Below are 15,943 nucleotides of genomic sequence, written 5' to 3' on the forward strand. Positions count from 1 at the left end.
GATTGCCCAACAATGCTGTTTGCCCCCTGGCAGATCCCTAATCATTTTTCTACCTAGAGGTCAGGGGACTCTCGAAAAGCCCCCACCTTCGCATTGGTTGATTTAACTAACTTCCCACTAAGGAACATTCACCCCAGTTTCGCCCTCATTGTACTGTTTGCTGGCTTTCCTTTACACATGTTGAATCATTCCAATCAAAGCACAATAGATCAGGCTTGCTTGAGACTCCCCCTTTGTCTCGCAGGCCACATGGCATTTTTTCAGACTTCATTCATAGATTCCTTTGTGTTCTATTATCCCGCCTTCCTCTCTCATGATTTGCTGCCGCCGCTAGGCAGCAGGAGCTTCCCCATTGGATCCTACGGACCGCTGGAGCTTCCTGATTGGTCCGAAGGCGCCGGGGTGGGAGAGTCACCTCCCAGCTCTTTGCCCATTTGCCCAGTGGAGGACAGCAGGGAGGCCGGGGCGGGAAGTTTGAACTCTGCAACTTTGAATTTACTATAAATATGGCTGTATCACATGTATTTCTTTATGCTCTGCTAGCAAATGATTGCAGCTCTGCATCTTTTTCAGCTGGATCACTAAATAAACCTAGATGGCTTTTCTTCAACCTTGGTGAGATTTATTTGGGAAAAATGAGGGAAAATTCTGGGCCTTTCTCCTCTTTCGCTTGCCAAGGGTTTTGGACTCTCTTTGGTGGGTCTAAGGGCTCCTCTCTCCTGGGCAGGAGCCTCCAAATTCTAGCTCGCTATCAATAGGACTTCGTCAATAAAATGCTAGATCCTCATGCTAATTAAAGGCATTGTCCAGTTATTGTCCCAAGGAAAGGGCATTTCCAGTCTTCACCAAGGTACTTGAAAGCACCCAAAACATTGCTGGAGGGGAGGGTGTCTGCATCCAAGTAGCTGAATGGGTCAACGTCCACTCCGAACCGATCCCCTGTCTTCAGTTCCACCAAAAGTGTCGAGGAGATGTCATGGCTGATTCCTTCAGACGTCTTATGGGAACTGCACAACGTGAGAACGGTGTCCTTCATGGTGTTTCCGTTCACATTAAGGCTCAGCTTGAGGTCTTCTGTGGTGTTTCCACAATCGGGAAAGTAAAATTGCAACTGGCAAAATATGAAATAGATGCCGGGTTTCTGGACCACCAAATTTCCATTGTCATAGTGGAAGTTGTAGAGAATCCCTTCTTTATGCCATTTCAGTCGTGTCTGGTTGATTGGCCGTAACACTGGAAGAGCAGAGAAGAGGGCATATGCATAGTCTGAAAGATATTTGCAAGTCAATCAGCTTCATTCTAACTTCTTTTGCATTCTTTTTGGAACCCAAGAGCAAGCCAGACTCCATCTTTTTGATAGAGAGAAGATCTAGAGAAATATTGTGTTAGTAGACCTTCTCCACAACTATTGACTTTCCATTGTTTGCCCAGAGGAAGAGGACAAGGATCATGTAGGATGCTCTGGAGGTCATTGCTCTCATTACTCACTCACCCATTGGCTGGCATCTCCTCAGATCATCCCTATGGAAGACATTCTTGGTCTTCATCAGGACGTCTGTCCATAAAGATTTAGCCAGGTGCTCCTCTGACTTCTCCTCCATTCTCCACTAATAATGAGAAGTGGAGGAGAAGCCAGAGAAGCACCTGGCTAAATCCTTATGGACAGATGTCCTGATGTAGACCAAGAATGTTTTCCATAGGGATGATTTCGTCAGGTGCTTCTCTGACTTCTCCACTTTCCACCATTAGTGGAGAATAGAGGAGAAGTTAGAAAAGCACCTGGCTAAATCCTTATGGACAGATGTCCTGATTTAGACCAATAATGTCTTCCATAGGGATGATTTCATCAGGTGCTTCTCTGACTTCTCCACTTTCCACCATTAGTGGAGAATAGAGGAGAAGTTAGAAAAGCACCTGGCTAAATCCTTATGGACAGATGTCCTGATTTAGACCAATAATGTCTTCCATAGGGATGATTTCATCAGGTGCTTCTCTGACTTCTCCACTTTCCACCATTAGTGGAGAATAGAGGAGAAGTTAGAAAAGCACCTGGCTAAATCCTTATGGACAGATGTCCTGATGTAGACCAAGAATGTCTTCCATAGGGATGATTTCGTCAGGTGCTTCTCTGACTTCTCCACTTTCCACCATTAGTGGAGAATAGAGGAGAAGTTAGAAAAGCACCTGGCTAAATCCTTATGGACAGATGTCCTGATTTAGACCAAGAATGTCTTCCATAGGGATGATTTCATCAGGTGCTTCTCTGACTTCTCCACTTTCCACTATTAGTGAGAATGGAGGAGAAGTTAGAAAAGCACCTGGCTAAATCCTTATGGACAGATGTCCTGATGTAGACCAAGAATTTCTTCCATAGGGATGATTTCGTCAGGTGCTTCTCTGACTTCTCCACTTTCCATTATTAGTGGAGAGTGGAGGAGAAGTCAGAAAAACACCTAGCTAAATCCTTATGGACAGATGTCCTGATGTCTTCCATAGGGATGATTTCGTTAGGTGCTTCTCTGACTTCTCCACTTTCCACTATTAGTGGAGAATGGAGGAGAAGTTAGAAAAGCACCTGACTAAATCCTTACGAACAGATGTTCTGATGTAGACCAAGAATGTCTTCCATAGAGATGATCTGAGGTGCTCAGGAGATACCAGCCAATGGGTGAGTGAGTAATGAGAGCAATGACCTCCAGAACAACCTACACAATCCTTGTCCTCTTCTTTGGAGCAAGCCATGGAACGTCTATAGTTGGGGAGAAGGTCTACTAACACAATATTTCTCTAGATCTATCTATTAGTGGAGAGTGGTGATAGGGAGCCACTATCCACAAGAAAAACTTCATGTATGGTCTCAACCATTGATGGGTTCACTGTTGGTGAACAGGCAGCAAAGTCAAGGTCAGGAGGCTCCAGAGTCAGCAAGAGGTCCTCATAGTAAATCATGGATCTTTAGAGATGTTTGCCAGCTTTCAGTGCTATGAAATGCCATGGACTCTACTTCAACAAGGCAACCATAAAAAACAAAGACCTGGATGACCATCTGTCAGGGGTACCTTGAGCTTTTCCAGCATGACAGAGGGTTGAACTAGTTGGCCTATGTGGTCTTCTCCAACTCTATTATTCTAGGTCACTATATCCTCAACTCTTGCAGTGTACACTATTGAGTGTTTAGATAGGAAGCTATTTCCTATGACTGTGGTTTCACTTCATCCAGTCCCCTGTCCTCATAACTGTTTTGCTTTGTATGATCTTGTCAAACTCCTAGCACCAACCCTGACCAATAAAAATGGATTCTCCATCTTCATTGTTTTGTGGAATCCCAGATCTCATATGTTACCAGAATATCCCATGATACCTTACTTTCAACCCTTTCTTTTTGTTACATTTCATCCCATCTGACCCATACATACCTTGAAGATATGCAACTGCTTTCTCAGATGCCATAGTCTTTGAGACATCTTCTGATATTTCCCAGGTAATAAAAAGAAAAAAAGAAAAAAAATGTCAGTAAAATGTTTCCAGCTATATCTCCGTTGTTTCTCTATATCAGTGGTTCCCAACCTTTTTTTTGACCAGGGATCACTTTGACCATGGACCACTCTCCCACATTTTATTTATTTATAATTCAAACTTATATGCCGCCACTCCCCTGGGGCTCGGAGCGGCTTACAAGAAAAGGCTAAAATCCAATACAATTTAAAAACAATAATAAAACAATAACGTCAGAGATCAAAGGCCTGTCGAAACAGATATGTCTTCCATGCCCTGCGGAAAGCTGATAAGTCCCACAAGGCACGGACTTCAGGTGGCAGAGTATTCCAGAGTGATGGTGCCACTGCTGTAAAGGCTCTGCTTCTGGTTTCTGTTAGACGCAAGGTCTTGACACTGGGAATTTCCAATAGATCTTGATTCTCAGAATGGAGGGATCTCTGGGGTTGGTAGGGGGTGAGGCGGTCCCTCAGGTACATCGGCCCCAGACCATGCAAGGCCTTAAAGGTGAGTAGCATCACTTTGAAAGTGATCCGGTGCTCAACTGGTAACTAATGCAGCTGCAGTAAGATTGGGGTTATGTGGCATCTCATCGGAATTCCCGCAAGAAGCCGAGCAGCTGCGTTTTATACCAACTTGAGCTTCTGGATCACCGACAGAGGAAGGCCAATGTAGAGGGCGTTACAGTAGTCCAGTCTTGAGATGACCGTGGCCTAGATCACCGTAGCTAGGTTGTCCCTGGACAGGGAGGGGGCCAGCCGTCTAGCCTACCGCAGATGAAAAAAGGCGGTTCTGCTCACGGCGGAGACCTGGGCCTCCATCGTCAGCAGAGGGTCCAAAAGGACTCCCAGACTCTTTACCAATGATGACGGGTGTAGCGCCTCACCATCCAGGGTAGGCAGCTGGATATCCCCACTGCCCGGTCGACCCAGCCATAGGATCTCCATCTTTGCTGGATTCACCCTCAACCTGCTGGCACACATCCATCCCAACGACCTCGAGGCACTGATGGAAACAATCGGGTAGAGTCCGGTTGGCCTTCTATCTTCAGCACAAGCTGAGTATCATCAGCATACTGGTAACACTCAAGCCCAAAACCTCGAACCAGCTGAGCAAGTGGTCGCATATAGATGTTAAACAACAGAGGGGAGAGAATGGCCCCCTGAGGAACCCCACAAGATAGAGGGGACCTCTCAGAGACCAGGCTTCCCCTCTCCACTCGCTGTCCACGGTTGTGAAGAAAGGAGGACAGCCAGTTTAAAGCTGTCCCCCTGACTCCAACAGCAGCAAGGCGGTGGGTCCAAAGATTGTGGTCGACTGTGTCAAATGCTGCTGTGAGATCCAATAACACAAGCAGCGCTGACCCGCCCTGGTCAAGCTGGCATCGAAGGTGATCCGTGATGGAGACATTAGTACCAAAAGGGTTACAAATCAGTTTTTGGTCGACTTTAGATTTGGTTTGGTTATTTCGGGTGCTGATTCAGAAAATAGCATTGGATAGACCACATCTGCTCTAGTTTCTGATAGAGAACATATGCCATCCAGTAGTTGCCATCTGCTTGCCCACCGAAAACCATATTTAATAAGCCTTGGCACTATAAGAGGGTTTCAAGAGACCAATCGCTCTTGTTGCAATGGTGTAGTAATGGTGAGGCCACAGTCCATATTTTAGTTCTTCAGGATCACTGGTGGTCCACGGACAACAGGTTGGGAACGACTGCTCTATATTGACTTGGTGAAACTCCAAAGGTTTATTTTGGGAAAATGGCCAGAATTTATCATTGTCTATGTTATCTAACTTTATGAATCTACTAGCCGTTCCCTGCCACGCGTTGCTGTGGCCCAGTCTGGTGATCTGGAAAATAAAGTAATAAGAAAGTGCTGGTTTCTAATATATATATAATTTATTTATGCTTGTGGGTAAACAGTATTTCTTGCTGTTTCTTTGTCGGTGTTGATGCAAAGACTGTCTGGTTTGCCCACTCTGGAACACGCGACATATAATTGCCCTGCTTTAGGGGTCCCTTTCAAATCAATCATACTATATCTCTCTCTGTGTGAATCATATCTATCTATCTATATCTATGGCTGGATGGCTCTTTGTCAGGAGGGCTTTGATTATGTTTTCCTGCCCTGGTGAAGGGAGTTGGACTGGATGGCCTTAAGTTGGTCCAAACTGTGCCAAACTGTGTGGGAGGTTTGGCCCAATTCTGTCATTGGTGGGGTTCAGCATGCTCTTTGATTGTAGGTGAACTATAAATCCCAGTAACTACAATTCCCAAATATCAAGGTCTATTTCCCCCAAACTCCATCTGTGTTCATATTTGGGTATATGGAATATTCGTGACAAGTGTGGTCCAGATCCATCATTGTTTGAGTCCACAGTGCTCTCTGGATGTAGGTGAACTACAACTCCCAAACTCAAGGTCAATGTCCACCAAATCCTTCTAGTGTTTTCTGTTTGTCATGGGAGTCCTGTGTGCCACGTTTGGTTCAATTCCATCATTGGTGGGGTTCAGAATGCTCTTTGATTGTAGATGAACTACAAATCCCAGCAACTATAACTCCCAAATGTCAAGGTCAATGCCCACAAAGTATTTTCTGTTGGTCATGGGAGTTCTGTGTGCCATGTTTGGTTGAATTCCATCATTGAGGGAGTTCAGAATGCTCTTTGACTGTAGGTGAACTATAAATCCCAGCAACTACAAGTCCCTAATGACAAAAATCATTTTTTTAGTGATGGTCACTCCTTGGGGTTGTAGGTGTCATTTGGGAATGTCAGGCATCTCTGATGTGTACTGGATAATTCTTACGCAATTGTGTTTGCTTTCATTCACATTGGCATCCTTAAATAAGATGCAAATGTCAAGTTTTTTTGACTTTAGGAGAAAAAACATGAGAAAAAAAAGTTCTTGGTAAAAATGATACAAAATGAGTTAGTCATTTAACAAAACAATTACGAACACCCAGGGATTAATCCATCTATGTGAAGAACACTAATTTTTATTGGTCCGGGTCCCAATCTTACCTTGCATTTCTGCTCTTGGATGTCCCTCACACTGGGCTGTCGATCCCTTTAAGAGAAAAAGAGAGATGATAATAATAGTAACAACAACAACGCTTTATTTTTATTCTGCCCTTCTCCCTGTGGGGACTAGGAGAGGATTACAGTGAAAACAGATAAAGGACAAAAATTCAATTCCTTGTTACAATACAATGCGATACACAAATGCAAAGGCTTCTCCTTTCATTTCTGGCTTTTTGGAGTTGGTGCTCATCTCTCGTTCTGGGGAGGTGCTGTTCTCCATTTCCAAGCCAAGGAGCCTGCGTTGTCACCTTCTTGTTGTGTGACCAGCATGACTGCTTGGAGCGCCTTCCCAATTCCAGGATGCTCCCAAAAAACAGATCGGGGCCCCCATTGAAAGTTGGACATCAAACGGGTCAAGGTTTACCCTGAATACACAACCCTACACAACGTAACCGGACAGCTGCTACCATGAAAACCAACATGGTGTAATGGTCCCAGCATACTGAGAAACCAGGGTTCAAATTCTCACTCAGCCATGGAAACCACTGTTGTTGTTGTTCATTCGTTCAGTCGTCTCTGACTCTTCGTGACCTCATGGACCAGCCCACGCCACAGCTCCCTGTTGGCCGTCACCACCCCCAGCTCCTTCAAGGTCAGTCCAGTCTCTTCAAGGATGCCATCCATCCATCTTGACCTTGGTCGGCCCCTCTTCCTTTCACCTTCCACTTTCCCCAGCATAATTGTCTTCTCCAGGCTTTGCTGTCTCCTCATGATGTTGCCAAAGTACTTCAACTTTGTCTCTAGTATCCTTCCCTCCAATGAGCAGTCAGGCTTTATTTCCTGGAGGATGGACTGGAAACCACTGGGTCACCTTGAAAAAGTCATACTGTCTCAGTGTCAAGGAAAACCTCACCCAAAAGGATCCATGCTACATTTCCTTTAGGATTATTATAAATCAGAAACAACTGAAGAAGTTGCAATAACAGCAATGCAATCTCCAGAATCCCAGCCATTTCCTTTCATTCCTATTTTGACTCCAAATAGCCCAGACAATGGTGAATACTTCAAAGTCAACTCTAGATCTTTTTCAATGCAACTTATCACACAGGCAGCAAAATATTAAATCTGCAGTTGCAAGCTATGAAATGAAACTGACCAAGGGCTCTTTTGATTTTGCAATTTCAGGTGTGAATGATATTATGATGACAAGAAGAACGACATCTTCCAAGACAGAAAAGAAATGGGATTTTAATTCTGATAGCTTGTTTTGCATTTTAAAAAATCATGTTTACAAGACAATTATATGCATTAATGCCCCTCAGACATTGCTAGAATGCCTCCTGATGAGAGTAACATAACAGATAACATATGCCATTTCTTTTAACATGATTGCAACAGACGCGCAAGGAAATGAAAAGCAGATGTTTCGGTATATTACGTTCCCAACTAAGGAAGACAGTGTTTTCTTAATGCTAAAATTTAAAGTGAGACACACTGCCCCTTGCAATGCCAAAGTATAATGAAACAACTATTTGTCGAGAAGTAAAGATAATGCTGGACCACTCTCACAACCACCATGCCAGACTACACAGAGAAGCCATTGAAATACACAAGCATGTGGACAATTTCAACAGAAAGGAGGAAACCATGAAAATGAACAAAATCTGGCTACCAGTATTAAAAAACCTCTAAAATTACAACAAAAAAGAGGAAACAAACAAGGACATCTAATCACCTCTCAACAAAAGTTTGCTCTAGGCACTGTCAGGCCATTATATGGTGGTCAGTTGAAACATTCACACCTAGCTCCAGCAGACAACAGTCCTTTGTCCCACCCTGGTCATTCCACAGATATATAAACCCTTTTTCCTAGTTCCAACAGACCTCGCTACCTCTGAGGATGCTTGCCATAGATGCAGGCGAAATGTCAGGAGAGAATGCCTCTAGACCAGTGTTTCTCAACCTGGGGGTCTGGACCCCTGGGGGGGTCGCGAGGGGGTGCCAGAGGGGTCGCCAAAGACCATCAGGAAACATAGTATTTTCTGTTGGTCATGGGGGTTCTGTGTGGAAAGTTTGGTCCAATTCTATCGTTGGTGGGTTTCAGAATACTATTTCATTCTGGGTGAACTATAAATCCCAACAATTACAACTCCCAAATGGCAAGGTCTATTTTCTCCAAACTTTAGCAGTGTTCACATCTGGGCCTATTGAGTATTCGTGCCAAGTTTGATCCAGATCCATCATTGCTCGGGTCCACAGTGTTCTCTGGATGTAGGTGAACTACAACTCCAAAAACTCAAGGACAACGTCCACCAGACCTTCCCAGTGTTTTCTCTTGGTCATGGGAATTCTGTGTGCCAAGTTTGATTCAATCCCATCATTGGTGGAGTTCAGAAGGCTCTCTGATTTTAGGTGAACTATAAATCCCAGCAACTCCAGCACTACCAAATGACAAAATCATTCACCCCCAACCCTACCAGTATTCAAATTTGGGCATATTGGGTATTTGTGCCAAATTTGGTCCAGTGACTGAATATACATCCTGCATATCAGATATTTACATTACGAAGTAGCAATGAAAATAATGTTATGGTTGGGAGTCACCACCACATGAGGACCTGTACTAAGGGGTCGCGGCATTAGGAAGGTTGAGAACCACTGCTCTAGAACATGGTCATACAGCCTGAAAAAACCTACAATGGCCCAGTGATTCCGGCCATGAAAGCCTTTGACAATACAAAGATATTGCAATCTATATAAATAAAAATGTAATGTTCGTTTGTGGGATTAACAGAACTCAAAAACCTCTGGGGGAATTGACACCAAATTTGGACACAAGACACCTAACAACCCAATGTATGTCCTTCACTCATAAAAACACTGTAAAACACAGCAGAAGGGACTTAAAAAGCCCCAAAAAGCTAAATGACGAAAAGCTAAATTACAATACAGTAAAAAGGGAGGAGAGGAAGGAAAGGGGAGAGAGAAAAAAGAAAGAAAGAAAGAAAGAAAGAAAGAAAGAGAGAGAGAGAGAGAGAAAGAAGGAAGGAAGGAAAGGGAGAAGGAAGCATGGAAGCAAAGAGAGAAGGAAGGAAGGAAAGAGATAGAGGAGGAAGAAAGGAGAGAAAGAGGGAGGGAAAGAAAAATGGGGAAGGAAGGAAAGTTAGAGGGAGGGAAGGAAAGAAGGAAAGAGAGAAGGAAAAAAGAGACAGCAGAAGAGAAAGAAAAAGGGGGAAGGAAGGATTCTGAATATGATACCCCCCCCCCCCCCCCGCGACAGGTCTGGTACCTTGGATAGCTCCTTACTAGTTTGGTTTAAAATCCAGAGTGGGTTCATCAACATGGAAACTATCAAGTGCCAAGTTCACATGAATATTTTGGTCTGACTCAGAAGGCTGCTTTCTTCCAAAATCTTGCATGTCACTTATCAGTATCTCAAGAGAAGCTCTCCTAATCCACCTAAAATGCAGTGGAGTCCATGACATGCGAGTGCGGAGAAGATCAAACCACAGACCACCTACTACAATGCAGCCTGAGTCCTGCCACATGCACAAAGGAGGACCTTCTCACAGCGACCCCAGAGGCACTCCAAGGGGGCAGCTTCTGGTCAAAGGACTTTTAATACAATGCCAAGCTTTTAACTTTGTTTGTGGTTTTTGTATTCTCCAATCTCCAATCTCCAACCTCCCTTTCTTGGGTAAGGTGCTGGAGCGGGTGGTCGCCTCCCAGCTCCAGGGTTTTCTAGACGACAACAACTACCTAGATCAGTCACAGTCTGGTTTCAGGCCTGGTCATGGCACTGAGACAGCTTTGGTCGCCTTGGTGGATGACCTCCGTAGAGAGCTGGACAGGGGGAATGTGACTCTGTTGGTTCTCTTGGACATCTCAGCGGCTTTCGATACCATCGATCATGGTATCCTTCTGGGTCGTCTCTCTGGGATGGGCCTCGGGGGCACGGTTTTGTCATGGCTCTGGTCCTTCCTGGAGGGACGAACCCAGATGGTGAAGCTGGGAGACGCCTGCTCGGATCCCTGGCCTTTGACCTGTGGGGTCCCGCAAGGCTCTATTTTGTCTCCCATGCTCTTCAACATCTACATGAAACCGCTGGGAGAGGTCATCCGGAGTTTTGGAGTTGGGTGCCATCTCTATGGAGATGACGCGCAACTCTACTATTCCTTTCCATGTAATTCCAAGGAGGCCTCTCGGGTGCTGGACGAGTGCCTGGCCGCTGTGTCGATCTGGATGAGGAGGAACAAGCTGAAGATCAATCCTGACAAGACAGAGGTCCTCCTGGTCGATCGCAAACCGGATCGGGGTATAGGGTGGCTACCTGTGTTGGACGGGGTTACACTCCCCCTGAAGCCACAGGTCCTCAGTTTGGGTGTCCTCTTGGATTCATCGCTCACACTTGAGGCTCAGGTGTCGGCGGTATCCGGGAGGGCCTTTGCACAATTGAGACTTGTGCGCCAGCTGCGACCGTACCTCGCGAAGGCTGATCTGGCCGGGGTGGTCCATGCCTTGGTCACCTCTAGAATGGATTACTGCAATGCGCTCTACGTAGGGCTGCCCTTGAAAACGGCTCGGAAACTCCAATTGGTCCAGTGGGCAGCAGCCAGGATGCTAACTGGGGCTCACTATCGAGAGAGGTCTACCCCTCTGTTTAAGGAGCTCCACTGGCTGCCATTTATTTTCCAAGCCCAATTTAAGGTGCAGGTGCTCACCTACAAAGCCCTGAACGGTTTGGGACCAGCCTACCTGCGTGACCGCATCTCCATCTACGAACCCACACGCTCCCTTCGTTCATCTGGAGAGGCCCTGCTCGTGATCCCACCCACGTCGCAAGCGCGCTTGGTGGGGACACGGGACAGGGCCTTTTCTGTGGCGGCCCCCCGACTTTGGAACGCCCTCCCAAAAGATCTTCGACAGGTTCCTACTTTGGCAGTTTTCAGAAAGAATCTAAAAACTTGGCTGTTCTGATGTGCCTTCTCAGATTAGGAATTCCCCATCTCCAAGTCCTAGATGCACTTTAGTAGAATTAAGATCGCTGCACACCGCACTTATTTTAAGCCTACGTTCTTCCTGCCATTTCAGCACTTTTAACCCTGTACCCACTGCTCTGGCCGGCCCAGTTTTTAAAGTGTCCTGATGTATTGTTATTGTTGTTGCTATTTGCTTAACTATTTTGATTTGCTTCTGTTTTGTTGTTGTGTTATGTTTTGCTGTACTGTGTTTTTGAGGCTTCGGCCTGTGTGAGCCGCATCGAGTCCTTCAGGAGATGCTAGCGGGGTACAAATAAAGTTAATAATAATAATAATAATATTCATTATAACCGTATTCTCAATTCATTTCTGACATAAGTAAATAGGGCATGAGATTCAATAACATCCAGATCTTCGAGCTGAATTTAGAGTAACAAAAACAAAATAAATAGCATTTTGTCGAAGGCTTTCATGGTCAGAATCACTGGGTTGCTGTGAGTTTTCTGGGCTGTGTGGCCATGTTCCAGAAGCATTCTCTCCTGATGTTTCACCAACATCTATGACGGCATCCTCAGAGGTTGTGAAGTCTGTTGGAAACTAGGCAGGAGGTTTATATATCTGTGGAAAGTCCAGAGTGGGAGAAAAAAACTCTTGTCTGTTTGAGGTAGGTGTGAATGTTTCAATTGGCCACCTTGATTAGCATTTAATGGCCTTGTAGTTTCAAGTTCTGGCTTCTTACTGCCTGGGTTAATCCTTTGTTGGGAGGGATTTAGCTGGCCCTGATTGTTTGTGTCTGGAATTTCCCTTGTCTTTGAGTGTTGAAGTCAGCCATAGCAGAGCACTTGATGAACCAAGCTGAACAGAAGGTATTATTTGAGAGCACAGAAGTGCTGAACCTCTTGAACAACCGCCATAATAATAATAATAATAATAATAATAATAATACTTTATTTATTTATTTATTGTCGTGTCAGGAGCAACCGCTCCTGTTGTGAGAGAATTGGCCGTCTGCAAGGACGTTGCCCAGGGGACGCCTGAATGATTTTTGATGTTCTATCATCCTTGTGGGAGGCTTCTCTCGTGTCCCCGCATGAGGAGCTGGAGCTAATCTGGTCACCTCCAGATTGGACTACTGCAATGCGCTCTACGTGGGGCTGCCCTTGAAGACGGCTCGGAAGTTCCAACTGGTCCAACGAACAGCAGCCAGGATGCTAACTGGGGCCCCTTACAGAGAGAGGTCAACCCTCCTGTTCAAGGAGCTCCACTGGCTGCCGTTTATATTCCGAGCCCAATTTAAGGTGCAGGTGCTTACCTACAAAGCCCTGAACGGTTTGGGACCAACCTACCTGTGTGACCGCATTTCCATCTACGAACCCGGTCACTTCGGTCATCCGGAGAGGCCCTGCTTATGATCCCACCTGCGTCGCAAGCGCGCTTGGTGGGGACGCGGGACAGGGCCTTTTCCGTGGTGGCCCCCCGACTCTGGAACACCCTCCCCAAAGACCTTAGACAGGCCCCTACATTGGCAGTCTTCAGAAAGAACTTGAAGACCTGGCTTTTCCGATGCGCCTTCCCAGATTAGGAAATCTCCACTACCAAGTCCCAGAAGCACTTTACTAGAACCAATGATTACCGCACATCGCACTTGCCCTAGAAACCTCATATACACCTCCTGTCACATCAGCACTTTTAATTCTTGTACCCATTACTCCGGCCTGGCCCAGTTTTATTGTGTTTTAGTGTATTGTTTATTGCCTGTTGTTCATTTTGCTTTATTCTGTTTTTAATGGTTTGATTTGCTTAGATTGTATTGCTATGTTGTGTGTTAATGGCCTCGGCCTGTGTAAGCTGAATCGAGTCCTTCGGGAGATGCTAGCGGGGTACAAATAAAGTTTAATAATAATAATAATAATAATAATAATAATAGAGGGAGCTCATCCGCCTCTCCCCGGCTTCGAACCTGCAACCTGTCGGTCTTCAGTCCTGCCGGCACAGTGCTTTAACCCACTGTGCCACCGGGGGCTCCTATTTATTTATTTACTTTATTTATACCCCGGCACCATCTCCCCAAGGGACTTGGAGTGGCTTAGATAAGGCCAAGCCCAACAAACATCAATAAAACAAGAAAGCAATAAACAAAAACAATACAATTAGTATAAATCACATATAAACAAGATTTAAAACCTACAAAGAGAAGACATTGAAATCCACACCTGCCTCCAACAGACAAGAGTTCTTTCTCCCACCCTGGACATTATTCCACAGATATATAAACTCCACTTGCCTAGTTTCCAACAGACTTCACAACCTCTGAGGATGCCTGCCATAGATGTGGGCAAAACGTCAGGAGAGAATGCTTCTGGAATATGCCCAAACAGCCTCGAAAACTCACAGCAACTCAAAATAAACAGCATTTCTCTGGACAACATGGAGGCATGAATCAGAAGTGACTTACCGTCCGTTGGAGCACCAAGACCACAATAATCCCCAAGGTTGCAAGAAGACACAAAGCGAGAGAAACTGTGGCAAAGCAGAGATATCCTTGGATGGTGGGATTGAACTGCCTGGTGACACTATGTTCCGTCATATCTTTGGCCACTTCCTGGAGAGAGTCCACTCTGCAGAAAGATGTCCTCTCTGGCTGAGAGTTCATCGCTTTACCAAATCCTCAGTGTGTCACTCTGCATCTTCTTCTGATCAACTTTGGTCTTGAATCTGTGCTCTTGAGTGAGTTCACCCACATCTTGACTCATGGGATCTGGAAAAAAATAGCTTCATCACTTGTTGCATGAAGAAGGAGGAGGAGAAGGAGAAGAAATAGGAGATACAAGGATGCAAGATATGGGTCAAAAGATGAGTCAGTTGCAGACGTAAACAAGAGAAGGAGAGGGTTCCACCAAGATGAGGCTTGTGGGCGTCCACCACTTGTATACAAGTAAGCAGGTAACTCCAAATGGGGCTCGTTGCTATCCGCTCAGCAGATTTCTGCAAAACCACTGCCACAGCTGTTCTTGCTGGGAGACTTCCTGTTCCGCATGCCACCAGCTTGTTCCACTTGCAGAGAATGGGAGGACTGTGGTACGACTGCACCTCCGAGGAGTTCCCCTTTTTAAAACTTTGGAGACCAGTTCTTTCCAAAGATGGATGAATCATCGTTATTTTTAGAATGCCGGAAAAATTAACCCACCTCTCCTTTGGGGGAAAAAGGCAAATGTTACCCACACATTTGTAGCCCCAGAAATCCCTTAGAGAAGATACCAAGATACCTATCTGACCGCATCTCGGCCTATGAACCCACCCGGACTTTGAGATCTTCCGGAGAGGCCCTGCTCTCGATCCCGCCAGCCTCTCAAGCACGGTTGGCGGGGACGAGAGATAGGGCCTTCTCGGTGGTGGCTCCTCGGCTGTGGAACGCCCTTCCTGTAGATGTTAGGCTGGCACCATCTCTCATGACATTCCGTACAAAGTTGAAGACCTGGATGTTTGTGCAGGCATTTGAGTAATTCAGTGCAATTCTGGTAATTTGAACATAGGAACGGAACAATGGACGTCGAACTTGGATCACGCTTGGATGATGAGGCGATTGGGGGTGGGTTTTTGGGATAACTGTGTATTGATGTTTGTTTATTAGCTTGTAATGGAAATGTGTAATTTAACTGTTATGATATATTAATTATTGCCGTTTTTTACTGCCTTTGTTGTTTGCTGTCTGGAAACCGCTGTGAGTCGCCCTCGGGCTTGAGATACAGCGGTATACAAGAATAGTAAATAAATAAATAAATAAATAGAGAAGTGTTTCTCAACCAGAATAATAATAATAATAATAATAATAATAATAATAATAATCTATATCAATAAAAATGTAATGTTCATAGAATCAAAGAGTTGGAAGAGACCTCATGGGCCATCCAGTCCAACCCCCTGCCAAGAAGCAGGAATATTGCATTCAAATCACCCCTGACAGATGGCCATTCAGCCTCTGCTTAAAAGCTTCCAAAGAAGGAGCCTCCACCACACTCCGGGGCAGAGAGTTCCACTGCTGAACGGCTCTCACAGTCAGGAAGTTCTTCCTCATGTTCAGATGGAATCTCCTCTCCTGTAGTTTGAAGCCATTTTTCCGCGTCCTAGTCTCCAGGGCAGCAGAAAACAAGCTTGCGCTCTCCTCCATATGACTTCCTCTCGCATACTTATACATGGCTATCATGTCTCCTCTCAGCCTTCTCTTCTGCAAGCTAAACATACACAGCTCTTGAAGTCGCTTCTCATGTAGTTTGAACCCATTGTTCCGTGTCCTAGTCTCCAGGGAAGCAGAAAACAAGCTTGCTCCCTCCTCCCTGTGGCTTCCTCTCACATATTTATACATGGCTATCATATCCCCTCTCAGCCTTATCTTCTTCAGGCTAAACATGCCCAGCTCCTTAAGCCGCTCCTCATAGGGCTT

At 45.4% G+C, this 15,943-nt stretch overlaps 1 protein-coding gene across 1 annotated transcript; it reads right to left on the minus strand.

Moving 5' to 3' along the window:
• Positions 1-418: 418 nt before the first annotated feature.
• Positions 419-14,573, minus strand: TNFSF8 (TNF superfamily member 8). Its single transcript, XM_060757324.2, has 4 exons — positions 13,958-14,573; positions 6,524-6,569; positions 3,417-3,467; positions 419-1,233 (listed from the first exon to the last, which is right to left on the minus strand). Exons 1-4 carry the CDS (start codon positions 14,153-14,155, stop codon positions 794-796), a joined length of 735 nt encoding a protein of 244 aa, XP_060613307.2. The 5' UTR covers positions 14,156-14,573; the 3' UTR covers positions 419-793.
• Between the last annotated feature and the right edge of the window lie 1,370 nt (positions 14,574-15,943).

This window comes from Anolis sagrei, chromosome 11, assembly GCF_037176765.1.
Source record: "Anolis sagrei isolate rAnoSag1 chromosome 11, rAnoSag1.mat, whole genome shotgun sequence".
Taxonomy (NCBI): Eukaryota; Metazoa; Chordata; class Lepidosauria; order Squamata; family Dactyloidae; genus Anolis; species Anolis sagrei.

Excerpts from the sequence above, each read along its gene's own strand:
- TNFSF8 (XM_060757324.2), bottom strand. The coding sequence starts at position 14,155 with ATGAACTCTCAGCCAGAGAGGACATCTTTCTGCAGAGTGGACTCTCTC. Across the intron at positions 6,570-13,957 it reads TCTTGGTGCTCCAACGGACG|GGATCGACAGCCCAGTGTGA; the intron begins GTAAGTCACTTC and ends TTTCTCTTAAAG. Across the intron at positions 3,468-6,523 it reads TCCAAGAGCAGAAATGCAAG|AAGATGTCTCAAAGACTATG; the intron begins GTAAGATTGGGA and ends GGGAAATATCAG.